General features: G+C 36.8%; 2 protein-coding genes across 2 annotated transcripts; one reads left to right on the forward strand and one right to left on the reverse strand.

Moving 5' to 3' along the window:
* The first annotated feature begins 7,586 nt into the window (after nucleotides 1-7,586).
* Nucleotides 7,587-11,198, forward strand: zgc:174895 (uncharacterized protein LOC100126024 homolog). Its single transcript, XM_053507873.1, has 5 exons — nucleotides 7,587-7,923; nucleotides 8,076-8,169; nucleotides 8,614-8,760; nucleotides 9,698-9,793; nucleotides 10,772-11,198. Exons 1-5 carry the CDS (start codon nucleotides 7,594-7,596, stop codon nucleotides 10,921-10,923), a joined length of 819 nt encoding a protein of 272 aa, XP_053363848.1. The 5' UTR covers nucleotides 7,587-7,593; the 3' UTR covers nucleotides 10,924-11,198.
* Nucleotides 11,199-11,357: 159 nt separating this feature from the next.
* rab34a (RAB34, member RAS oncogene family a) lies at nucleotides 11,358-26,995 on the reverse strand. The gene is made up of 11 exons (XM_053506702.1): nucleotides 26,794-26,995; nucleotides 23,245-23,308; nucleotides 22,419-22,510; nucleotides 22,067-22,132; nucleotides 21,807-21,908; nucleotides 21,659-21,723; nucleotides 20,742-20,793; nucleotides 20,092-20,173; nucleotides 19,909-19,999; nucleotides 13,014-13,121; nucleotides 11,358-11,827 (listed from the first exon to the last, which is right to left on the reverse strand). The coding sequence occupies exons 2-11, from the start codon at nucleotides 23,296-23,298 to the stop codon at nucleotides 11,760-11,762; spliced, it is 780 nt and encodes a 259-aa protein (XP_053362677.1). The 5' UTR covers nucleotides 23,299-23,308; nucleotides 26,794-26,995; the 3' UTR covers nucleotides 11,358-11,759.
* Nucleotides 26,996-27,083: the final 88 nt, after the last annotated feature.

Here is a 27,083-nt window from a genome sequence, read left to right on the forward strand (position 1 = left end):
ACAGCACCAGGCGGCCAGTCCGTGGCGACCGAGCGGGTTTTAATAGGCTCCTGGCCATGGGAGGGGCTCTCATACTTAATTACCATCTTCCCATCATGAGACGAACTCCTTAACCTGTACAAACCTGCAATTCTGTGCACATTGGGCAGTGCATGCTATGAAGTTATGCACTGTGTTATATCTTGATTATTCTGTTTTCGCAACACAATGCAAAAACGCTTAGTATAAAGTTATTACCTGTACAAGAGCAGCTCCAGTGCCTATTTGCATTTTTATCATTTAAAGAAGTTAAATATGGTCATTAATTAATGTGAGCTGTATACCGTATAAGCCCATTCGCTTGCATTTTACTGGTGTCAAATTTAAATTAAGTTTATGAATGAATTAATCTGCGCCAGTGTTTTTTTTTCCAGGGCTTAATTTGGAGAATGAACTCGGAGAGTGAACTGAAAAATAGTACTTTGACCGAAAGTTACCCTTCTGTCTCAACAAGCACGAGATTTACTCCGCTGACGCGGCGAGGGGCGGGGCCTGTCACTGTCTCCACGGTAACAAGAGATGGGGTGATTCCTAGGGCCCAACGAGATTGAGCTTCACACAGCACAAAGCAAGTGACCTGATTTGGTTTGAAGCCATATTTTTTTTCTCTTGAGACTAAGCAGGGGTGCAGACTTTCCACCAGTGTAAACCAGTGGTTTTACTTACATCACAATGTTGGACTTATATCAATAATTACTAACAATAATTCACATGTATCACAACATGTCTAATCATTCATTTGCTCATAACATATTAAAGAATATCATAAAATCAAACTTTTATTTAAGTTTCCCCTTCTTTTGTTTGCTATATTATAGCAAACCAGCCCACGTACTAAACTGGTTTGCCATGATAATGTGATATAATCATGTATATATAAGTATATAATTTTCTTTCAAGTAACAAGTGACAAATATGATTCCTTTTTGTTGGCAGCACCACACCCTCTTTCATTTGACATATAATATGCCTATCTGGACAGTGTTTGTAGATTGTTGAATAATGGTTGAAGAGAAACCATTCAACAAATCTGGCAATTTTTTAACCACAATCTAAACATTAAAACTGTGGTGAAAAATCCAATAACATCTCAGAAAGGTCAACTGAAAAATGTACATTTGTTTATATACAAATTGTCTGTGCACAACATGCAAAGTGATATTATGTCTAGTCTGTAGCAAGCAGCTGAACTGTACAAGTTGTTTGTAAGTTATATTCAGATTGTTTTTTAATAAAAGAAAAAATCAAAAACTTGAAGGACATGATTTCATTTATTTTGGCCTTTCTGACATCAACACTGGGTCAAAAGTATACATACATTCATTCATTCATTTTATTAATTCAGTGGTGCTACAAGTTTCTGAAATGTCTTTTATTTTGCCAAGTGTAAGGGTCTCAACTGCTTGTCAGTGATCATGATAGACTAGAGCTGACAGCCTTTTGTGGCAAAAAAAAAAAAGGTTTGTTGGAGCCATTTCTAAACAACTGTAGATTATAAGGTAAATTCAAACAATTAGATTTATGTGGTGTAGCAGCTTTGCGAATGCCTAAAAAGTTAGGTTTAGCCCATTATACAATACTGCACAGTGAAATTCTTTATTCTTCGCATGTCCCAGCTTATTGTTAGTAGGAAGGAGTCAGAGGGTCAGCCATTTTGTGGCACCCCAGGAGCAGACAGAGTTAAGGACCTTGCTCAAAGGCATGACAACAGCAACCTGGCGCAGCTGGGGCTTGAACTGCCGATCTTCCGATCTATAACTTAGAGCCTTAACACACTGAGCCAGCACTGCCACTGTTACCATTAGCTGAGGGCAAATTGGGTTGGATGCTCAGGAACCATCACGGCACAGGCCTGTCATATACTGAAAATTACTGAAATATGGGTGTCACTTTTTGCATTTAAACAAATGTTACATACAAGTAAGTTGTATAAGCTAAACAGTTAAAACCTGAACAAAATTGTGTGTTCCAAAAGAGCAATAAAATCAAATACACATCAAAGCTGGTTTTGGGATGAAAAATATGGAACTCCAAAAGGTTCAAAATTAAATAAATAAATAGGACATGATGAAATAAATAACTCTATGAATAAATAAGACACATACATGTAATATGAGAATGCTGTTGTGAAATAATGGAACATATTTTGAAAAAAGCTTATTATTGTGAAATATATTGCACTCTGCAAATTATTTTTCCCAATAACAAAGATTATTGCAGAGGCATTTTATTTAATTCATGCTGTTTTTATTTCAAAATGTCATTTTTTCAAAGTCAGTTTTTATTTCAAAATCCCGTTTTTCATGATGGCCTATTTATTTCATAATGCAATTTTTATGAAATCGTTCTGTCAATCAAGAGCGATAGGGCGGAGCCCTATAAGGGAGCAACCTGTATAGGGAGCAACCCTACCTCTATAAGGGAGCCCAATAAGGGAGCAACCTGTGTGGTTGCTCCCTTATTCATACGTAAGTAATAGCGCATAAAGTATCGAGTTAGATCTAATGGTGCAATGCGTATTCTATGCAGTAGGTGGCAGTACCGTGTCTACTGGTAAATTATCTATCTCTATCTGATCTGCTAAAATGAGCAGAACACACCAGGCCGCCATCTTCCGTGACTTTTGACTTAACACACAACTTACTAGTATAAAAATATAACGCAATACAGAAATAAATGCTTTTTAAGTATATTATTTAAAGTATCACTGAACATACACTACCGTTCAAAAGTTTGGGGTAACTTTCTAACTCCATGATGGTTCCTGATTTTTATCTCTTTCTATATTGTAAAGGAATGCTGAAGGCGTCCAAAAACTGCATTAATCTCCTTTGAACAGTTAATGGTGAGATGTTTCTGCTACTTATGCTCTGTAAAGACTTCATAACGCCTCTAATCTGAGGTGCTGTTAATTGGTCATTTTTCAGGCTGATAACTCTAAATGAACTTCTCGTCTGTGGCAGAGGTAGGTTTTGGTCTCGCCCTCCTGGGATGGTCTTCATGAGAGCCAATTTCATTATGGTGCTTGACGGATTTTGAAAATGCACTTGACAATACAGTTCTTGCAAGAACTATTACAGAAAGGCTGACCTCTGTGTCTTAAAATAACAACTAAATGTTTTTGTTGTTGTTACGTAATTACCTAATCCCATATGTGCTATTTTATAGTTTTGAAATCCCCAGTATTGTTGTAGAATTTAATAAATCACTAAACAAAAAAACAAAACAAAAAAAGAAATTTGCCCTCAGGCCAAAGGGCAGAATCTGTTAATTTGAAGAATTTCACAGCATCTGCTTTTAAAGCTTTTCCTTCTTGTCGCATAAATTTTCAGCTTCACATTTTCTTTTCTTTTTTATTTTATTTTCATCCATGGCAATTATTCATTCTTTGCTGTATCGAGAAAGGATCAAAATCTCTCCCTCAATAAATTAAAAGCGAATAGGGGCGTGGTTTTAGAACACGTGTGGAATACGATTACAATACATTCACATGCACACAAACTGTGCCGCTTTGGGCCGGATAGCCGGGAGAAAAAGACCTCAGAGCTCCTGCTCTTGTTCTCTTTTCCTCACGCGCACACCTCCTTAGCGGACACGCGCAGCAACTCATAAAGGGCAACATACTGTACATGCATAATGTGATATACAACATAGTTTTGGCCGTTACAAAACACACGCTCTTTATCGGCCCGTACGATTAACGCACTCATTTATCTGCGTAAAAAAATAGATGCAATATTATAGTTTCCGTCATTTTTTAAATAAATTTACGTACTGACTGGACCGGCCACATTGACCTGCGGCCCACCGGGAGAACGCCCGGTACTCTAAACGGCCAGTCCGCCACTGCCTAGCACGTTATCGCTAGCTGTAGCGGCGGTCCGCGGAGCAGGTATTCAGGGAAACTAATCGATGCTGAAGGATCAGCCAATAGGCGCGCAGGTCCAACCCACTGGCGCTGATTGACAGAAAGACTCATTCTGCTGAAAAGTCGCATTATGAAATAAATAGGACATCGGGATATTTTAAATAAAAACTGACTTTGAAAAAATTACATTTTGAAATAAACAGCATAAACAGAATTAAATAAAATGGCTCTGCAATAATCTCTGTTATTGGGAATAATAATGACCATGAAATATTATTTCATAATAATAAGTAAATGTATATAGCAGAGTGCAATATATTTCACAATAATAATAATAAAAGAAATATGCTCCATTATTTCACAATATCATTCTCATATTATATATCTGTGTCTTTTTTATTTATAGAGCGATTTATTTCATCATGTCCTATTTATTTATTTAACTTTGAACACTTTGGAGTTCCATAGAATAAAGCAGGTTAACATTAAAAATTTTGGGACAACCCTATTGCTGCTATTTATTGACCATTCTTAAAAGTCTGTGCCAGAAACCCAACAAGTCTATTTGAACACTACCAATTCTTCAAAGAAGATTGGAAAAAAAAATTAAAAATTGTGCCACCAATTCTTAGTGTTTTCTTCTTAATTGTGCATATTGTACAATTATTCTGCCCCAGTATTCAGACCATTTAAAAAAATCAATTAATCAATTAAAACTAATAAAAAAATAAAAAATCAATAAAATATTAATCAATAAAAAATAATTAAAAATTATAAAACTCAATAGCAATTGTCATAGCCTTAAAATTACTAAGAGTTAAAGTCAAATTTCATTACAGTGGGACCTATCAAGGGGTGAAATATATTATGCAGCAAGAGAGCAGTCAGTTCTCGAAGCTGATGTGATGGCTAGATGACTGGGTCAGAGCGTATCAAAAACAGCGGGTCTTGTTACAAGAGTTTCCAGCATGCAGTGGTTAGTACCTAACAAAATTCCTGTTTAGGGCAACCAAAACAGGAAACAGGGTCATGGGCTCTCAAGGCTCAGTAATGCGTATGGAGAGGAAGATCTAGCAGTTTGTATTATTTACAATATTTAATGTAAATGCTTGATCTGTACATTCTAACAAATAAATTTCAGCTACAGCTTATAACACTCCATAATGTGAGTAAATATTTGTGCAAGGCACAGTTCATCTCTATGACAACAAGTATTATAATTTAAAAAAGAACGGGATTTAATGACTGTAATCTTACTCCCCAACTTAAAAAAATCCTTAATTTTATATGTAGCTTGTTTAAATAATAATCGAAATATTATTTAAAATAAAAGATTATTTAAAATTAAAAACGTTCAAGGATTAAGCCTTTGCAATACCATTCTCTCAAATCAGTCTCTTAACCCCCAAATGCTCAGCCATGCTTGGACTAAATTATGCCTCAATTTGTCTTGGAATTTGATTTAGCAAGAATTTAAATAATGTGATTGTTTTGTTCCATCATATCAATAGTTCTAATGTCATGTAGAATTTGTGATAACGTTACTTTGTGTATAGCTGTTTATCATAGGCCATTGTGTAATTTTAACTGAAGCTAGTATCAGATTATAGGTTCAAGAAAATCCAAACAGTCTTGAGACATATCAGATTAAATTTAGCTGAACAGTTAAACATATTTAATCTTTCAAGACTACAATGCTGGGATGATGCAAATAATTCTCCCACAACCACATCCATATAAAAGTGGAAATGCTCTGTGTTCTGCTCTGTTTGCTAAGAACTTGTGTAATGCACACTGTGGGCTTATTTACAATGGAATTTGGTAGGCAGAAACAATATGATGAAATATCAGCAGAGGCAAACAGGCCATACTCTCAACAAAGTTCCAAAAATGAACAGTCACACTGTTATAATGGCTCCTCCTGGACTACCCAGAAAAGTTAATCCAGTTGTATGCTTATAATAAAACTTTTGGATTCACTAAAACTATCCTGTACATTGTAAAGCTTTTTAGAACATGATATAAAGGCACATGCATTGCAGGTTTACATAGAAAAATATGTGCATTTTACTTCCCTTTATCTTCTACTTTCCCCCAGGGGGTTTTAATTTAGTTAAGGCTGCGGAAATAAAATTTTTTTATTAACATTTTATTAAATGTAATATTGTATTATATTATTTTAAATGATATTACTTGTCAAGTCAATTAAACAGCTTAAAAATTAATTTTGAAATTAAAATGTACAGTATGCAGGCGGCACGGTGGTTAGCATTGTTGCCTTGCACCTCCGGGTTCAATTCCCAGCCAGGCTCGATTTCCGTCTCTGTGTGCATAGAGCTTGCATGTTCTCCCCGTTGGTGGTTGTAACTTCTAGTCTTTGTTAAATGTAGAGAGTTTACTGTAAATAGATGGTTGCTAAATTTGTGGTTCCCACTGTGAAGGATGGAGGAGGAGGTGTGATGGTGTGGGGGTGCTTTGCTGGTGACACTGACACTGTGACTACCACAGCAATTTACAGTGGTGCCATCTCATCTGATTTGCACTTAGTGGGACCATAATTTATTTTCCAACAGGACAATTACCCCAAACACACCTCTAGTTTTTGTAAGAGCTATTAGTCCAAGAAAGGAACTTGTTATAATTTCAATGTATTTCAGAATATTAATATACCATATTGAAAGCAATAAAAATAAATAATTAACATTGAATAAGAAGGTGTGTACAAGATTTTGACTGCTACTGTACATTCACGTAGCATTTTATTAGGAACTAATAATGATCTTATTATTAAGGCTATTATTAATGAATTACCAACATAAATAATGGCCTTCTTTTGCTCTCAAAATAAATGTACTACATTATGGCATGGATTTTACAAGATGTTGGAAACATTCTTTGGGATCCTGGTCCACATTAACACAATTGCATCAAGGAATTATTATTCCATTGGGACCTGCAGGAATCTTTGCTATTAATTAACTCCCACTTACTGGCAAAATCTAAAATGAAAAATATTAACAATTCTAATTAAGTATACAACTTTTGCATTATTCTGACCATTCATTTTTGTTTAACTTACATAGTTTACATAAGATGAAAGTCTCATTTAATCGTTGATAGATTAATATTTTATTCAGTGCATCAGCAATCACTGCGATATATTCTAATGGTTGATATGGACTTTAAAAAGTCCCTTTTCCTTCTGTTCCAAAATATACCGATTCGATATGTAATGTGTGCACATTCATTGCGTTTCATAAATAAGATGAGTATTAATAACTACACGACTCAACTGCACAACTGCCTTCTCTGTTAAAAACAGATTTACCGACATGGCACTGATTTCATTTAAGTGCACTACGAGCTCATTATGTGTCGCCACCTATTATTATTATTATTATGCATTTCTCTATACGCTATATTCTTCACGGGGTAAGCATGTGTTGCCAGATCGAGAGTTTTGCCCCCGTCTCCGCAACTCTGTGGATTACAGTATAGTAAGTGTTTTTCGGCGAGAGACCTAAATTTGCTCCTGGTTATTAATATTTTATCTTTTGATAAGCTTTTTTAAATTGAAATTATAACTCAATTAATGCTGTAAAATTTTTCCAAGCAAAATTTCTGCAAAACAACGTTTATATTCTGTATAAAATAGGAACGAACTGCGTTCATGAATGTTAAGGAGTATGTCAAATTTACACCCTTTGGAATTTTTTGTGTGGTTTTGCCTTTTTGCAATAGTAAGACTGGAAAATAGTTATTCAACCTGGCAACCCTGTAGCCCTAGGACGCCCTCTGGTGTCAGGGTTAACGGGGAGCTCCTCCCCTCGCGGCAACAGTGCAAAGTTTCTGCTGTTTCCGAAGTTACAGAAAAGGAGCTGTTTCTCGTCAGGATGAATAAGGTGGCTACTCCTCGGAGGAGAGATGAAGGCTGGTATTTGTCACTTATGGCACCTAACACAAAGGGCCCAAACCATGCATGGGTCGATCCATCCAGACTTTACTGCAACTCTCAGGTAGAACATTTTCGTTGTCAAGTGCATTAATTTTGTCAAATTTTCTTGGACTATATCAAGTGCTTGACTGCAGAAGTTCATTATTGTAGTTATTTCTCGGCAAAAAAAAAATAAAAAAAAAATCGCTTTTTTTTCCATGTCTTCCCATCCAGGCTTTATCAGACTGTGTGACTGATCTCCTCAAACCATTCAAAAATGACAAGATTGACCTGGTGGCTGGAATAGACGCTATGGGCTTTATCCTCGGTACACTGCATTTTGTCATTTTGCTGTGAGCAGTGAGCCTCTAAGACAGGGATGACTCCTCTTTTATTTTTAGCTCATTCCACATGTTGGTAGGGCTGTAAATAAAAACTTGGCCATGAACCAACCACAGACTTGCACGTGTACTTGTATAATGTAGTTACTAGACTCATATAAATGAAGGAATGCGTGTTTCATATTAAAAACCTACATTGAACAACTTTGGCAAATATATTACACTTTTCATTTAAAGCTATATTTTGCATTTATTCTATCTTCATGCTGTTTGCATAGAGATTCTGCTTCTAGATGCAAAATTTACTAAGGTTTAATAGGGTTATTATAGACTCACAGATTCTCTGTGTAACTGTGGCATACATTCTGCAGTTTTTGTGGAATTTGGTACTGAAACTAAAAAACAATAGTACTTAAATTTTGTATTTTCAGGTTCAGCTGTGGCCATGACTCTGGAAAAAGGATTTTTGGCTATACGAAAAGCAGGGCATCTGTGTGTAGAAACTCTGACCCAGGAATATTCTGACTACTCTGGCAGAGACAAGTTAATGGAAGTACGAGTTGATGTGTTAAAACCAGGTACTGGCAAATTCAGCACACAAGTTAATTAAAACCAACAGGTTTTAAATACATTAAAGTTTAGCACTTACATAAATGCCAGAACTTCCATAGCCTAGCATCTAACAAGCTTCGTTTGTTGGGAAAAAGCAAAGATCTGGAATCCTAAACCTATATGCTGTTTTGTTTCAGTAGGACTTGAATACCTTTTATAGTAATGTGCATGAAATGAATCTGTAAAAGCTTCATATTTTACTATTTTATTAAATATTAAGTGGAAAGAATTATGTCTTCAATTTAAAGACATTCTTCCATGGAAATATTTTCTTTTTTCAAATGCTTCACTGCTGGTTGTTACCTTAAGCCTCTGTTTAGTTTGGTTCTAAACAGATTGTTTATTAGAAATCATTAGTAATGAAATTTATTAGAAATCATATTAGAAATCTAACCTGTCTTGTGAGGGCCCCCCAAAATCCCACCTCCCCAAAACTTGCAAGAAGGTTTGAGAATGAGTGCCAATGTATATGATGCCCTGGCTGTTGTGCCCATGCTAATAATAGTATTTCTTCTCTGCACTATAAATTATACAGATCACGTCTGCTTTAGGCCTTGGCTGTAATATGATGAAGTTAAGTTATAAAACGTAGCTATCACTTGTCAGTGTTAACTGGCGGTTGGCATCAACTATGTTGCACTTTTGCCACCTCATTTTCCATTCAATTTAAATATCTTTTTCTGTTGCCCTATCTTCCTTGTACTATTTGTCCATTTTCTCTCTACTGCTATCACTTTCAAGCCATCTGCCTTATATCATAGTCAGTCTCCTGTCACAAGATGGCACAGCAAATGCACTGATGGGAAAGTCGAAACAAGCTGTTAGAATGTTTTTTTTGTTACAATTATGACCTCTCAGCTAGCCATTCTGAACAGTGTTTTATGTCATGGTGTGCTTTTTCAGGTCTGTGTGTTCTCATAGTTGATCAGTGGATTGAGACTGGAGGCACAATGAAAGCTGCAATCAAACTTGTAGAAAGACAGGGAGCAAGTGTAGTAGGTAAGCTTGCACTTTTCTTCAAATGAATTCACATAAATTGGAAATATAAGCAATTAAAGGCAGCGCTTGATCAAGAAAATGTGAGTAAGTATAACGAAACATTAATATGCTGAAATGCACTACACAAAACACGTACAATACTTTATTCAACTGCCTTTAGCTTTGAATACAGTGTGCAATGTGGTGTTCATTTCCTATTCTAAACTTATTCCTCATGCTCCCAGAACCACTCTTTGACAATTTGATTCCTGGAATATGTGCCTTGACATGCCCACCTCTCTAAAACAGGGTCAATCTGAACTCATCAGACCACATGACTTTTTTCCATTGCTCCAAAGTCCAATATTCATGGTCAACAATCTGAAGCCCTTTTCACTCTCAAAAGTTTTATTTTTATTTTTATGGGCACACAGCTGTTTGGTCACAAACCTATGGGTTTGGATCACATTTGGCTGTGGAAATGCTCTTAGATACTTTCACTATTAAATACAGCTGTAATTTATATTGTCACTATTTAATGAGGGAACTTCCCAACTTTCCCAAGGAAATCACTTAAAAAGTGATTTCCATTCATAATTCTTTTCACCTACAAGCAGATGGCCAAAAACATTGGTTTTTATAACAACTCTTCACATAACACAGAAGTATAGATTTTTTGTGCTGTGGGGACATTTTGCTGACATGGTTTACGTTTACATGGTCCCTTACAGAGAAGAGTCTAAAATCCATAAACGTAATTCTGACTGATCACTTTTATCCTATGATTTACAAATGGCTATTTATTTATTTTTTGCTCTATTATGATGTCACCATTTATAGGGCATAAAGACCACTCGAGGGTTTAGGGAATATGAAAATGTTGTAAATGATGCAGCATATTATGGTTGGCATAATCACCACAGCCTCAGACCTAACACGTAATCAACATGCTATCTTGGTTTTCCTTTGATTTGTTATTTGTCATTTTCCACCTTGTAGGTGTTGGTGCTGTAGCCATTGAGAACAGCGAGGGTGGAAAGTGGATAAAGGAAAACTACAAGTACTCACACTGCATCCCTAAGGGACTTCAGTCTCAAATAGACAAGCAGTATCTTGAATCTTTTAAGAACTTCAACAATGAGATGCACTAATTTTATTAAGGTAACTATGAGGCTAGTGATGCTTAAACAGGTAATCAATTCTATGATTTGCTCTGCCATATCCTTTTTTTTTTTTTTGCAAAAGTTTACTTACCACAATTGCTTTTATTATTCAGACTTAAAACATAAACTCATTCATAACATGTGATTATTGAAACTGTATATTACTTAAGAGTGTTTTGTACATCAATAAGATTACTTGATGTTATGGTATAGTATGGTTTATAACATTATATTATACTTTTTTAATATATTAAACCACAAGTCATGGGAAATATTTCAGTATATTTTAATACAAGAACATTACACAAGATTTAAACAAGATTAATATATATATAGCACAAAAACTATTTATGTATGTATGTTCAGCACACTATTACGTAAAAGAGTAAAAAAAAAAAAAAGAGTAAAAAATCTAACTGTATGTAGTTAAAATTACTTTATTTCAACTGTTTCTTAATATAAAACTACAATAAATGTAACCTGTTAAAGAATTTATACATTTTCTGATACTGTTATAATATCTACCATACATAACACCATAGTAGACACTGTTATATCTACCATACAAGACCATAGTACCATAATCATTCATTAGCAGCACAGATTTTGTGCATACATATAAAATCACAGAAATAAAAAAGAATAAGTGAAAAAAATACTACCAAGAAATGTTAACTCCAGCCTCACCTAACCACTGATTCCTAATTAACACATAAAAAAAAAAAAAAAACATTTTATACTCTCTAATCCCATCTGTACCCCCATAGTTTCTGCTTTGGTACCATTATTTAATTTAGTGCAAATTTCGCAAGGTTTCAGTCTATTTACTGACAGCAGTTTGGGTGTTTCTTTTTTGAAGTTGCATACAAGTTACTTGTGTTGCTGCTGATTTCTGTGAAGAAGAAAAAAAGAGAAAAATTATTAGACATTGTTGCATAAATTGTACAAATATCACATTATTTTGTTTATACACACAACAGTATCAGCACAAAATAATGTGCAGTTATTGTGCATGTTTTATGGTGGTGTAAGAAATGTCCTGAAATGCCATGGTACTCCAAAAATCACAATTCAAATTTATAAAGTTTTGAAATACACTGGTCAGCCATAACATTAAAAACACTGACATTTTAAATGAATAACACTAATAACTTACTAGCTGGCTATGATCAAAAGATGTCAAAACACACAGTACTCTGTAGCTTGCTGTGTGCTCTGTATTTTGCTGCATGGATGCAGACCAGTCAGAGTTACCATGCTGACTCGTGTCCACCACCGAAATCAACTACAGTGAGCATCAGAACTGAAGCATGGAGCAATGGAAAAAAGTACCCAGGTCTGATGCACTCTACTTTGACGCAATACTATGAAGGGTAGTTTTAATGTAATGGCTGATCTGTGTAAACCATATCCGCATCCGGAAAGTATTCACAAAGCTTCACTTTTTTCACATTTTGCTATATTATAGCCTTATTCCAAAATGGATCAAATTAATTATTTTCCTCAAAATTCTACAAACAATACCCCATAATGACAATGTAAAAGAAGATTGTTGGACAACTTCGTAAACTTAGTAAAAAAATAAATAAATGAAAAATAAAAAATAAATAAAAATCACATGTACCCAAGTATTCACAGCCTTTGTCATGACATTCAGGTGCGTCCGCGAGCCATTCCAGCCAAACTGAACATTCAGGGGAGAAGGGCCTTGGGTCAGGGAGGTGACCATGAACCTGATGGTCATATTAAAAAAGGTCTAGCGTTTTCTCTGTGAATACTTATGTACTTGTGATTTTTCCTTTTTTTTTTTTTTTTTTAATTTGCAAAGATTTCAAACAAACTGTTTTTATTTTGTCATTATAGGGTATTTTTGTTAGAATTTTTAATAATTAATAATTTAAATTTTAAATAATGAATTTAATCCTGTTTTAAAATAATGCTGTAACATACAGTAACGAAATGTGGGAAAAGTGAAGCGCTGTGAATACTTTCTGGATGCACTGTAGGTATTATAGGTAGATATTAACATTGAACTAATAATGAATTAAATAACTACATCAGTCACACTGTTCACTTACTGACAACATCCCCAATACGCCTGGAACTGCTTTTTTCCAGCTCTGCCACCACATTGGCCTCAAATGTTAGTGATGCCACGCGGAAAAAAAACTCCTTTACATTTTCCCCTGTAAGCAATAAAATATCTGTTTAAGTAATAAGTGATTTTATTTAATTAAATGACATACAGTAACTGCTACTATGTTTAGTTTCTATTTACATAGATTCAGATTTGTCACAAAGCAGTTTTATAGAAATATTGAAAATTGAAAACTTGAGAGCAACCATACTTCTTATCCAAAAAGTAACAATGTATAGTAGGAATGATCAGAGTGAAGTAACATGGTTGTCATAAAGTGGATACAATTTGTGTAGAATGAAATCAAGATAAATTAGGTCAGATCTTTCCCACAGTTAACAGGATTATAGTAACCATGAAAAAGGTTTTGTAGGTGGAATTCTTACAATATCCGGGCTGCATAAGTGTGCACTGTGATTGAGACTACATCACATACAATCTCATATTCAATAGTTATTGTCATACATCTGTCATCAATGGCATGATTCTAATCAAGCACATATAAAGATTAGCTGTTTCTATAGAACCGTGGGCTCCAACCTTCGGGCTGCATGGAAAGAATCAGAAATAAATATTTAATTTAATTTGCATTTTATTGACTGCAGTGTTTTATTTTGAAAAATTATCAGGTTGTCTGTTATTCGCTTCCATCTGCACATCGCAACATGTGATTTACATGCTCCAAGCCTACGCTGTATAATAAATGTGGCTTTGAAAGTGTGTTTGAAGCAACTTCAACTCTGCGGAATAACCTGAAATCGCCACAAAAGCACTAACGACCTATCTTTGTGAGACAAGGTTGTCTGCAGTGAGAGCAACAAAAATGAAATTACGGAGCATACTGGATATGAGGAATCCACCTCACGTGTCACTGTCCCCCATCCTTTTTAGATGGGACAATCCCATCGCCAAAAAACAAGCTCAGAGCTCACACAGATTCTGTGTTGTGTATGTATATGTGTACTGTATGTGTATGTTGTACTGTATGTTATGCACTATATTATGTGTTGTTACGAGTGCAGAAAACTTACATAAAACCAGTCAGTGGTACAAAAAAGGTTAGAGATTATACTGCTATAAAACATCTTCCTAATTTTTATTCAACTTGGTAAAGCCATGGCCTGCAAAAAGTAAAAAGCAGGCACAGGATCTCAAAGTCAAAAAATTAGGTGAGGATTAAAAGCAAATTTAAGAACATTAAACACAAAATAAGCCATTACAGTGACATTACCAACAATAGGCTGCTTCTCCAAAGACCTACAGTAACATTACACAAGTTATTTGTCACAAACATAAGTGGTGATGGCAGCATCATGCTTTGGAGCTGCTACAGCATGGTGATCTAATCCCTTGGTTTTTGCTAATCCTATGTATAACTGTTAAAATCTTTACTATTACACAAAGCAAACTGAGGTGTGCCATTTGTTAGGCATCTCCGACATTATTACTAATTTCTCCATGAGTCATTGTGTTGCTGAAAACGATGCTTGTCCTTTGATGCTTGAAAGTGTGAAATGTTGAACTTCATTAGTAACATGCAGTGCCCTTTGCAGGTTATGAAAATACATTTGTCTCTGCATCATCTTCCTTTGGTATTACGGCTTCCTTTTGTAATAAGCCTTTAACAAAGCTTGCTGTGTTGCAGCTGACCAAATGCACAAGCTGTTAATAGAAATACCACTGCGCAAAGTACAAGGCTTGAGAAAGTACAAGCACCTCAAATACAGAAACAGACCCAGATGTGCTCCGTTGTTGCCTCAGAGGGTTCAACATCAGAGGGAGAAACATTAGTACACAAAAGCAGGTGTCAAAATAACTGTTGGGTACTAATATGACGGGATGAGTGCTTAACCAATGTCATGGTACATCAGCAAATTTGAGATATTCTTGGCTATTCTACACATTTCATTAATGAACTCTTACTCATCCCAAAGAGCACAATGAAGCTGCAGCCTGACAATAGCAGGCATACTGGATGTAGTGACCAATGCACAAACCCTGGGCTTGAAATCAATGCCTCCAGTAATCAGTAGTACAGGCTGATGGGGAGCTTGTCATATAAAGCCGCAAATATTAATTCATATTAATTTTTAACATATTTATACATTTATTGATTTACTTCAAGCATATTATTGCAAGAGAATCATACATGTAATATATACTTCAAATCAAAACATACACTATATCCTGATGAGTAATTCCATCTCAAATCAACCAATGAAAGAGAAATTTTCCACCATCACGTCTTAGATTTTGCTGATTTTTTCATTAATTGTTGGTATTGCCATGAAAATAAAAACCCCCCAATTTTTTTGTCCCAACTCCCACTCATTACAAAATGGCAGCAATCTTAATTTTTGGCCTCAAAGTGCTTCAAGACGTGCCACGCCCCTTTTTGAAATCCTCTTTTCTTTGTTAACTCACTTGCTATACATCATATGGAGATGAAACTGGGTATATTTATGTAATTTTTTATGTAGATTCAGATTCGACCCCCCAGAACCCAAGGTCTGCATGTATATATGTTACTCAAAAAAATAGGGGTTACTTCACATCACCTTATCTTGAAAATAAATAAAAACCAGAGGTGTGTTATGCCCTGTTTTATAGAAATCATCAAAAATTAATTGTCCAGGTTTTGCAACATTTTATGATTTGACACACAGAAATGTACTGCAATATTTGGAGAATACTTAATGCATACTCAAAAAAAACTGCTCCTTTCAAAGTGAAAGTTACCTCTTATTCTTCTCTAATGCATATCTAGTCAAAGACTGATAATGACGTTATTCATCTCTCTACACTGAAAGGACTAATCACAGTTTTTTTTTCATCACCCTGGGTATCTGATTGTGAAAGAACAAAGCCCACAAAAATGAGTTCATGGAATAAGACCAAAAGGGTACATGTACGAGACCTGTCAAGTTGCAGTGACACAAATAATATCAACTAGGAAAGGCATGCACTTTGTAGCTACCAAAGTCATTTTGATAGGAAATGCCTCCACAAATTTGTAAAGAAAATTTATAATTCTTGTACTGGCTGGCTGCACCATCTGAGAAGTATTGCACATGATTTAAGTTTGGTATAAGAACTTTCAGTGGATTCATGAGAACCTTAATAAACTTGTGAACAACAATAGCATTGTGTTCCCTTTCATTACTGACAACAAAAAAACTTTTGCAACTTAGTAAACCATCGTTTTCACTACCACCCCTATAGTAAACCACGAAGGGATGCAGAATCACCTGGGATGTATCCCAATGAAAACCTTGAACAGCATCCTGACAAATGAAAAATAGCATTCGGCAAAATCCATGAGGATAACAGCCTCCTTTTCAATGGGAAGTTTCTTTTTCAGTTCTTTTAAATAAGCAGTTTGGGCTTTGGCTGTATAGTGATGAGCTGTGCAGGAGTCACATTTTTCACAAAGTTTCATAATGAAATCCACTGCTTGAACTGAACAATGTCATCTGGGTCCAAATATACCATCAAGGTTAGGGCTGGGCCATATTATACCTTTCACGGTAAAACCGGTACAATGTTAGGCAATGATAAGAAAATGAAATATCGCGATAGAATATGGGTAAAACACGCATGTGTAGTGCCTTTGTTTCCAAACGCTTATGGCGGAAAAAGCATGGCGGCGGCGGAGAATAAGAAGGGCGAAAGCAGATCGTTGACTGAAACAGATAAACCAGAATTGGTTTGTAAAAATGGTGCAACTTCTGTGGTGTGGAATTTGCATTTGCACTGTAAACATTTTATATAGCTTTAATGCACATACAAACAGCTGCTTTGTCTCGTGTCTATCATATTGTCAGTTATATCATTATCGCAAATTTTTAAATATATATCGTGATAAATAATTTTTGGCCATATTGCCCTGCCCTAATCAAGATAATCAGATAGTTTTGATTTAGGAGGGCACTGCTCACACCTGTGCAACATATAGTCACGAGAATCCAAAGAACAGACAAGCTTTGCCATCAAGTCTTTGTAATCAGATTGTGATTAAGATAACAAACTACATTGGAAAGCTTTAGTTAATAAATTAACATAAATGAAATACACTCACCTGCTTTTGTTTTTCTGCACCTAATTAGTACCAAGAAAAAGATGATGCAATCACCAAGTTCCCTGAGTGCGAGGTCACTCATGGAGTTGGTTGGAGATAATTCAACTTTCCGATCAGTATGAACCTGAATGGTTCAGTTACAGGATACAGTTTGACAGTAATACATGTATCTTACATGTACCACCATAAAATGACACATTTACTGGTAGATAAGGCCTATTGTGTAGATCCATATACATTCTCTGTATATAAAATGTGTATCAAATCGTAAAACATTTGCAAAACCTGGACAATCAATTTTTTATGATTTCTATAAAACAGGGCATAACACACCCCTGGTTTTTATTTATTTTCAAGATAAGGTGATGTGAAGTAACCCCTATTTTTTTGAGTAACATATATACATGCAGACCTTGGGTTCTGGGGGGTCAAAAAGGGGTAAATTCTGATTGCAGAATCCGAATCTACATAAGAAATTACATAAATATACCCAGTTTCATCTCCATATGACATATAGCAAGTGAGTTATCAAGGAAAAGAGGATTTCAAAAAGGGGCGTGGCACGTCTCGAAGCACGTCGAGGCCAAAAATCAAGCTGGCTGCCATTTTTTAACGAGTGGGAGTTGGGACAAAAAAATTGGGGGGTTTTATTTTCATGGCAATATCAACAATTGGTGAAAAAATCAGCAAAATCTATGATCATGTGGTGGAACCCACTGGTTGATTTGAGATGGAATCACCCTGATGAAGACATTGATTCGTAATATATACACACAAGCACGCGCACACACACACACACACACACACACACACACAGTATATGTATGCATTAGCTCTGAAAACCACTGCAAAATAATCAGTTTCTTATGGGTTTTTTTCTTCCCTATACACAGTGGTTGAACAATGAAACTGAAACACTGGCCAATTTAGTTTTTAAGGTTTCATGGCAAAATTTGACCATCCTGGTGGCCAATCTTCATTTATTGCACATTCCACCAGTATGAGTGTGAAGGTTTAATTAACAGAGTAATAGCACAGTTTTACTTAAAATATTGTAATGCACACAACATTTTGGGTGACATATCAGAGTTCAAAAGAGGACAATTTGTTGGTGCGCATCATGCTGGCGCGTCTGTGACCAAGACAGCAAGTCTTTGTGATGTATCAAGAGCCACATTATCCAGGGTAATGTCAGCATACCACCAAGAAGGACGAACCACATCCAACAGGAGTAACTGTGGACGCAAGAGTAAGCTGTCTAAAAGGAATGCCCAGGTGGTAACCCGGATTGTATTCAAAAAACATAAAACCACAGCTGCCCAACTCAATGCAGAATTAAATGTGCACCTCAACTCTTTTGTTTCCACTAAAACTGTTCGCCGAGAGTTCCACAGGGTCAATGTACATGGCCGGGCTGTGGACAATGTGAGACAAAATGAACATTGTTCTCTGATGAGTCCACCTTCACTGTCTTTCCCACACCTGGAAGGAGGTTGCGGTGTGGAGAAGCCCCAAAGAAATGTACCACCCAGACTGTTGCATGCCCAGAGTGAAGCATGGGGTGTATCAGTGATAGTTTGGGCTGTAATATCATGGCATTCCCTAGGCCCAATATTTCTGCTAGATGGACATGTCACTGCCAAGGACTACCGAACCATTCCTGGCCACTATTCTGTAAGAAGAATGGCTCAAAATCCCTCTGGCGACTGTGTGGGATTTGTATTTGTCATTCCCAACACGAATCGATGCTGTATTGGCCGCAAAAGGAGGCCCTACACCATTCTAATTAATTATCGGAGTCTAAAACCAGGCGTTTTAGTTTCATTGTCCAACCTCCATATATATACACACACACACAAAATGTTTTCTATATATACGCATATATAATGTTATACAACTTGTATATAAAGCATAACAACACTGGGGAGTTTACCTACATGTATAAAACATTGAAAACATGTACCACATTAAAAACATGTACCACATTGAAAACCAGTCATGGAAGCACTTTCAGTATATGATATGATAATTTTAGGAATTGCTTCCAATTTGTTGTTCCAAATTGTCTCTGAACCGTTCATGTTGAACAAGGGCACTACTTGGTGTTTGGAACAAAGGATTGTACACCGTACATAACATACCATCTTTCTATTTAATGCTATGTGGGATTTAACCTTAGATCTTAAAAGTTATCTGATATTCTAAAGTGAGTGGTGCAAAATTAACAAATAAATCATAATCTGTTGATAATAAATGTTTGTGGTAGCCTAATGTAAACTAAATGCATCTTATGTTCATTAGTGTGCAAAATATTTGGACCTGTGCACATTCAGTTTAGAAAGCTCATGCTATTGCATTTAAACCACATCTTAATTAATAGAGAGTGCAAGTGTGGCCGATCTGAGCATGAAGAGCAGTTATTACAACATAATTTGGAATAAAAATTCACACAAGTGAAGTGAGTTGCGGACAAACTGTCACACACATGATGATTCCAGGTTTTTAAGCAGCAAGACAGAAGAGCTTCTTTTCCCCTCACCACGTTATACTTAATGCTTCTCAAATGACTGTTGAACTACAGGCCAGGGTTGTTTATTTACTTATTTTGCAATGGACATAAAATAATAATGGAATAACAGTTAAATAGAATAACAGATAATGCGATTACTTTGTTGATTGTTTTTTGATAGCACGCTACAATACTTGAGGATCATCACATCTCTCCTAAAGTCAATTTTTATTTATAGGTAAATCTTACCAGATAAAGCAGACACAGCCCAGTACTCTGCTTTCATGTCTTGGGCCACTTTAATGGCGTCCTGTTCATTAAGAGAATACTGTGCCGGAGACTACAGGAACATACAATAGTGGGGTGAAACTTTTTTTTAGGAGTTAAAAAAAAATACATTAAGTGTTATAATATAAAAAAAGAACCACTCACAATCAGATCTTTCTTTGTGCCTACTAGAAAGAGTAACACACTAGTGGGGTCGTTCTCTTTCATGGCATCCTCCAGCCACTGCCTTTAAAAAAAGAAAACATGATGTCTAAAATGCATTTCTATGCACACTTTGTGGCCAAAAGTATGGGGACACCTCACACTTATATGTACCCATTTGAAATTAGGCTTTAGTCGTTGCTGTGTTAATAACGTGCACTTTTCTCCAGATTTTGAAGTAATGCTGAGGGGATTTTCTTATTTAGCCACAACAGGATTAGTAAAGCCAGATACTGATATTGGGTGCGGAGGCCTGGGGAGCAATCAGGGTTCTTAATAAACCTTAATTTGTGCACGGGGCATTGCCATGCTGAAACAAATTTCGGCCTCTTGGTTCACGTAAATAGAAATTGTAACTCCCATCGAGGGATCGCAACAGCGAATTATCAATCTGCATAACAACTTATCACAGATTTTTACGCCGGATGCCCCTTCTGGTGCAACCCTTCCATTTTATCCGGCCTTGGGACAACCTAGAGCCTTAGCCGCCTGAGCTACCACTCCCACAGTGTATGTTGTACATACATTCATAAATACTGTACATACATTCTTTTTTTTTTTTTATAACAAATGTTAGAAATTATATATGTTACCTGGTATGGTGTAGCGAGGCCACATCAGTCAAATCAAAAACGATTATTATGGCTGAAAAAGAGTAAGTGTATAGATTAATAATAATGTTGGTGGAAAAGCAGTAATCTTTACTAACTTTCACCAAACTGATTGTAAGTGATGCACTTAGAGGGCTCTACAGCACAAGCTTTTTTATTTTAAATCCTGAAATGCATAGCTCATAAATGGTGTGAGAGTTTATATTAGGTGTGACTGGATGATAGATAATCAGCAGTTTTCACAGAGTAAAGTACCCTTCCCCTCTCCAATTTTGTGAGAGATTTGTTGGTTTTTAATAATGGAGAACAACCTTCAAGTCACGCCACAGATAATTAATTGACTTAAGTCAGGGCCACTGGAGAAAATCTACCTTGTTCCTAGCTTTGGCGTCATGCTTGGGATCACTGTCCTGTTGAAAACCATTTGTAGACATTTAGTAGATTTCTGAGTCTTCTCCAGAGTTGGTGTTTGGAACAAGAATTGTACACTCTGCATAACATAACATCTTTCCATTTGATGCAACTTGGGATTCAACATGCATAGTGCTCACTGTACAAGCCGCTGGAGGCAGTGCTATGATCTGGGTTGCTTCAATTGGTCTGGTCTAGGCTCAGCAACATTATTTGGCAATGATCATGAGCTGATTGTACTGAATGACCAGGTTATTACATCTGTGGACGTTTTCTTTCCATATGGTACGGTCAAATTCCAGGACTTAAACTGTGAAAGGTGACTGTGGGAGCATACAGTAAGCATGATTTTCACACATGAACTAGCAACCACATCGTGCCAAAGCTAAAGGTGACTGAATGAAATCCTAAAGTGTGCAACCTGGAAGTTGAGTCATGTCAACTGAACTTCTTCCTTATTAGGTTCCTTTTAAGTAGAATATACTAACCCTGAGCTCCTCTGTAGTACGTCGAAGCAATGCACTTGAACCTTTCCTGACCTGCAGTGTCCCACCTACAGCAGGAAAAAATCGACAAGTAACTATTCAGGGTTTTGTACAGCTAAAAGACACAAGTTGAAATATGCCCAAAACTTACAGCTGTAGGCTAAATGGAACTCCAAGCACCTCAAATCTCTCCATCTCAAAGTCTACACCAATAGTAGCTTTGTAATTTTTGTCGAAGACATCTTTACAAAATCTAGCAAAGCAGATAAAAACATGTAAAACATTAGGGTTTTATATAAACCCTTTACCAAAAATATTTTACTACACTGTAATTTACATGTTAATAGTGTTTTGTGCCGGTCAGTCTTAGTAAACATTAAACTGTGGTTTAAGTAGGTAAAAAATGCTTACCTATTAATCAGACAAGTTTTCCCTACAGCCAAGTCTCCCACTACAATAACCTTAGATATTTTAAACCTGGTGTAAAAATGAGACAGGGGGATTCTGTTAGACAGCAAATGCTACTGTAAATGGGCAATGAGTGGCAGAATTATAGATTAACGCATTTCTTATCGTTTCCTTTCAGTTTAGCACTGAGACAGTGCATTACAAAATACATATTTGTGTTTTCAGTCTAATTAATAAGTTGATAACTGGGTGATGATATAGACAGAGTATTTCAGTGCGGGGAGGGGCATAAATGTTCTAGAAATACAATGGAATTAAAGAAGCCTTTAAATAGGCAGTTAAGCTGTAGACTTACCCCACAGTGCCAGTCCTCTGCTCCTGGCAAGCTGTCTTCACTTTGGCATTAAATCCATCTTCTGTGTGTAAAGTGGCCCATTTACTAAAGCACTAGATTACATTGATAAATGGTCATGTTAAGTAAAAGAGAAATTACAGCATAAAATATAAACTATACAAATATAAAATATAGAACCACTACTACTCATTGTACACGATTAAACAGACAAAGCCCACTGCATTCATTCCCTTAAAATGCAAACTGTCTGTGTTAATTGTGCATCTTAGGAGAGCTCGGCTGGGAGTTACTGACACATCTCTGTACAGTCCTGACCCCGTTCCAAGCCATTTCCACATGTTTGGGCCATTAAAGTAGTTCCTGGGAGGCAAGCATTTCAGAAACAAAGCAGGCAGCCTGATCATGACCCAGGAGTACTAAGAGAACTTTTACCTTGATGGTATCCATGCAATAATGAAATGCTAAAATAAGTGCATTAGTGTAGCAGGGAATTATATAAAGAAATCAAGGAAATTTTACTCTCATAACTGTGTTCTGTTATTCTGTCAATCAAAAGTCCTGGTTTGACTCGAATGTCCCATAAAGTATTTCTTTTATTTTCTATATAGACTGTATTATGTATTAATACTTTACAAACTAGAATAAACACTACAAACCATCACCTTATAATACCATTGCTTAATTGGACAATACTTAAAAGAAAATCCCCAAGAAACCTTTGCCCAAAACCCTGGTTACTGAGTAAGAAAATAAAGTGAATAAAAAGCTGAATGATCATCAATGTAAAATCAGGCATTTGGAGTTTGTTTGAGGACTGGTGTATTACCTTAGGCAGCTGGCTAATGATGCGGTCTTTGCGCACAGGAGGCAGAACACTCATGATGAAAGCCCTGTGGGAGAAAAAAAAATTATGATTCTGGAATTTAATTTATATTTGAAATCCAATGAAAACCTTCAATACATGTGACATCAACACCCAACATTGATGTTAGTCCATCAGTTGCTACTGTGGTATTGCCCCAACTTCCCAATATAACAGCTGTAATAAATGGCTATCATTTGGTCAGCTGTGCTGCTATAGGATGCCACATCAATACATGCCATTGGCAAAAGCTTTCCTGTGTCTCCCAGAACAGTCTCAAGAGCGTGAAAGAAATTCCAGGAAACATATTCAGTATACAGGCAGTATTCTAGGAGAGCTGGACAGGGCCGTAGAAAGTCCTTAACCCTGGGATGAGCATTGCCAGAGCCCAAAATGACATCAAGCAGAGCCCAAACAAGCAGAAACAGACTTCATAAGGGTGGCCTGAGGGCCTGACGTCCTCTAGTGGGCCCTGTTCTCGACTGGCATTTGTCAGAGAACACCAAAATTGCAAGGTCCTCCGCTGACACTCCGTGATGTTTACAGATGAGAGTAGGTTTGTGACAGACGTGAAAGGGTCTGGAGAAGCTGTGGAGAACGTTATGCTGCCTGTAACATCAGTTCAATATGACCAGTTTGGCGTTGGGTCAGTAACAGTCTGGGGAGGCATATCCATGAAGGGATGCAAAGATCTCTATAAACTAGACAGCGGCAGACCTCAAGAACTGTCTGACTGCCATTAGGTATAGGATTATCCTTGGACATACTGTCAGACCCTTCACTGGTGCAGTGAGTCCTGAGTTCCTCCTAGTGCATGACAATGCCTGGCCTCATGTGGCAAGAATATGGGGGCAGTTCCTAAAGGATGAGGAATTGATAGCATTGACTTGCCCCCAAGCTTACCATTTTGGCACATAATTAACTCCATACACCTGACCTAAATCCACTAGAACACACCTCTGGGACATTAGATTTTAGTCCATTCTAGCACTTCAAGTTTGCACCTGAGACTGTGATGCCCTGGTGCAGATCTAGGAAAAGATACTTTAGGGATACTTCAGGACTCTGTCTCATTAGGAGCATGCGCAATGTTGTCAGGTATATACAGTATACAAGCATGCGGGGGCTATACAAACTACTGAGTACTGTACCATTTTGAGTTGCTGCAATAAAATTTCAGCTAAATGGGCTAACCTGCCAGGGTGTCTTTAAATTCAGCCCTTCATAGGTTAATAATTTTCATCAATCAATGTGGCATCCTTTCTTTCCTAACACATTACCCAGTCCATATCAGTATGGATATCCAGCATGATTTTTTCCCAATAAGATGTGATGAGTGTTTCAAAGTGTTCCCTCAATTTATCTACTAGAGGTCTATCCGTGGCTCTGCCTAAATACATCCACCTAATGACGAACTGTTCATTACATGAAGATGTATTATTACCTCATTGTATGACATAAAAGTTGATGATGCCTACTAGTACATTCAGTGAGGAACGCCTGTGACAGAACTACCTGTTCAAACACTGGTTATACAGAATTTGTGTTTTATATAGGAATTAAAAAAAATAATAATTTATCATAATTCTTGTGTGGCGATTGACATATTGCCACACTGACTCCAAAATCAAATGTTTTTAATTATTTTAAATTGATAAGTTTGCTAAAACATTGCCATTCCTCTATAATCCTACAGGTGTTGTGCTCTGAACACTACAGCATCATTTGGAGTATGAGCAAACTTTTTAAAAAATTATATTGAATATCAGATATTTCAATAGAAATCTAACCAGCTCCTAGGCATTGTGGTGTTATAAATCCCCAAAAGCATACACACAGATTAATCATAACTTTCCTATTAGTCCTGTAAATTGCAAGGTTGTTGTTATGTTCTTAAGTTCTTGTTATGCTCCTTAAACCATTCTTAACCTATTTTTTAGGGCGCAGGGCACATAATCTTGATGAAGGGGTGTGTTTGGTCAGCAACAACGTTTGTGGTACATGACATCCCCTTGAATGGCAGGACCCCAGGTTTCCCAGCAGAACACTGTGCAGAGGATCACACTGCACCTGCCAGCTTGTCTTCTTCCCTCAGTGCATAATGATACCATCTTGTCACCAGGAAAGTAACGAACTGGACAACCTTTGTCAGATCCTGACACAGGCAGACTAGGAACATCCCACAGACCTGCAGTTTTGGAGTTGCTCTGACCCAGTCATCACAATCTGGCCCTTGTCAAAGTCACTCAAATCCTTATACTTGCCCATTTTTTCTGCTTCCTACACGACAAATCAGTATGGGAGACATTTATCAGTTACTCCTTTCTTGGTTTTCCTTCCTTTATCTGAGTTTTCACAATTATAAGAGCTTTCATTAATCAACTAAACTATTTTACTATTAACCAGACGTATTTCCGGTCTCAGGCCTAATCTCACACAACACAGCGCTCCAGATAACACATGTAAAAGTTAAAGTACACATTCAATAATTTAAATGTGTACTTTAACTTGTACTGGAATATTTCTTAAGATAATTAAATGATGGTTTTCTCTGAGTACAAAATGTAGGTGGCAGCACAATAGCTTAGTGCTTAGTACTGTTGCCTTGAACCCCCATGTTCGATTCCCTAATCAGGTCTGTGGGCATGGGGTTTCCTCCAAAAGATATGCAGATTAGGATAGTTGGTATTCCTAAATTGCCTGTAGTGTGTAAATGTGTTAGTGTGCCATCCAGGGTGTACCCTTGTGTTGTTAAGTCTGGGATAGGCTCCAGACTCCCACAACCATGTATACAGAATAAAAGGTATAGACGATGATGTAAACACTAAAATGTAAGTACTTTTATAACTCCTGGTTGCAGTAATGTTGAGCTCAGAGGCGATATGAAGTCAGGAGCAGGTAACTAAACTGGCTGATATTCATGTTACACTGATATTGGGGCTGAACGGTTATGATACCGTACTGTGTTCTCCTTCAAGCCTGAGATAGAGCAGTACAGAGACTCTTAAACAGCCAGTTAACACAAAAATTAACGGCTGGTTTGATGCCTCACTAATCTGCGATGCTAATCCAACAAATCTGTAGACAAAGAAAACAGAACCGTCCAGAACTCCTGTACCCATACCCGCCCATACCTGTAACCACTGATTTAACGGTTAGCATGGCAATAGCTTTATTTAACATCATTATACTGTTCATGAAAACAGAGTAAATCGTTTTAAAAAGTTTGAAACAGTCATTTTAAAACTCATTATGTGACCTCCTTCGACTCCTAAGTTAGCTTTATACTGTCTTAAAGAGAAAAATAAAACCAGGTGCTAGCACAGTAGACTCAAGTTTTGTTTTGTTTTTACATTCCAAAACATCAGCTGGAAAATTCCACCCCGTTCACTGTCGCCCCAAAACGTACAGCATGCCCTTTGGTATTCTCACCGCAGGCGGCGTACTTTCAGCACACACTGCCTAGCGCGTGGGTAACGTTATGTTTGCGGTTTTTGCGTCTCATGCACTTACCTTGACACAGATTTGATCTCGCGTGCTCTGTGGTAAAGCGTGTCTATCGCAAAGCAGTCGTGCTTTAAACCCCCTTTAAGTCCTATTTAGTCCGTAGGTTAAGTCGCACTATTAATAAGAAAACGTCGTGTAAACTCTAAGCTGCGGAAGTGCCGACTACAATATGCAGATTCTGAGCGGCTTTTCCCGACCATCCTGCCTGTCTTCCAAAAAAAAAGCTGGATACTGATGCTCTCTGCTGCCCTCTAGTGCTCGCTGTTCTTGCAAAATAATACTGCATATATAAAGCC

Source organism: Clarias gariepinus, chromosome 11 (genome assembly GCF_024256425.1).
Source record: "Clarias gariepinus isolate MV-2021 ecotype Netherlands chromosome 11, CGAR_prim_01v2, whole genome shotgun sequence".
NCBI classification, from domain to species: domain Eukaryota; kingdom Metazoa; phylum Chordata; class Actinopteri; order Siluriformes; family Clariidae; genus Clarias; species Clarias gariepinus.

What these genes read in the sequence shown, in the direction of transcription:
- zgc:174895 (XM_053507873.1), top strand. Translation starts at nt 7,594, where the DNA reads ATGTCAAATTTACACCCTTTGGAATTTTTTGTGTGGTTTTGCCTTTTT. An exon ending in CGCTATGGGCTTTATCCTCG is followed by an intron (nt 8,170 to 8,613) that starts GTACACTGCATT and finishes TTGTATTTTCAG; the next exon opens with GTTCAGCTGTGGCCATGACT. An exon ending in AGTTGATGTGTTAAAACCAG is followed by an intron (nt 8,761 to 9,697) that starts GTACTGGCAAAT and finishes GTGCTTTTTCAG; the next exon opens with GTCTGTGTGTTCTCATAGTT.
- rab34a (XM_053506702.1), bottom strand. Translation starts at nt 23,298, where the DNA reads ATGAGTGTTCTGCCTCCTGTGCGCAAAGACCGCATCATTAGCCAGCTG. An exon ending in CAGAGGACTGGCACTGTGGG is followed by an intron (nt 22,133 to 22,418) that starts GTAAGTCTACAG and finishes TTTTTACACCAG; the next exon opens with GTTTAAAATATCTAAGGTTA. An exon ending in GGCTGTGTCTGCTTTATCTG is followed by an intron (nt 13,122 to 19,908) that starts GTAAGATTTACC and finishes TATTGCTTACAG; the next exon opens with GGGAAAATGTAAAGGAGTTT.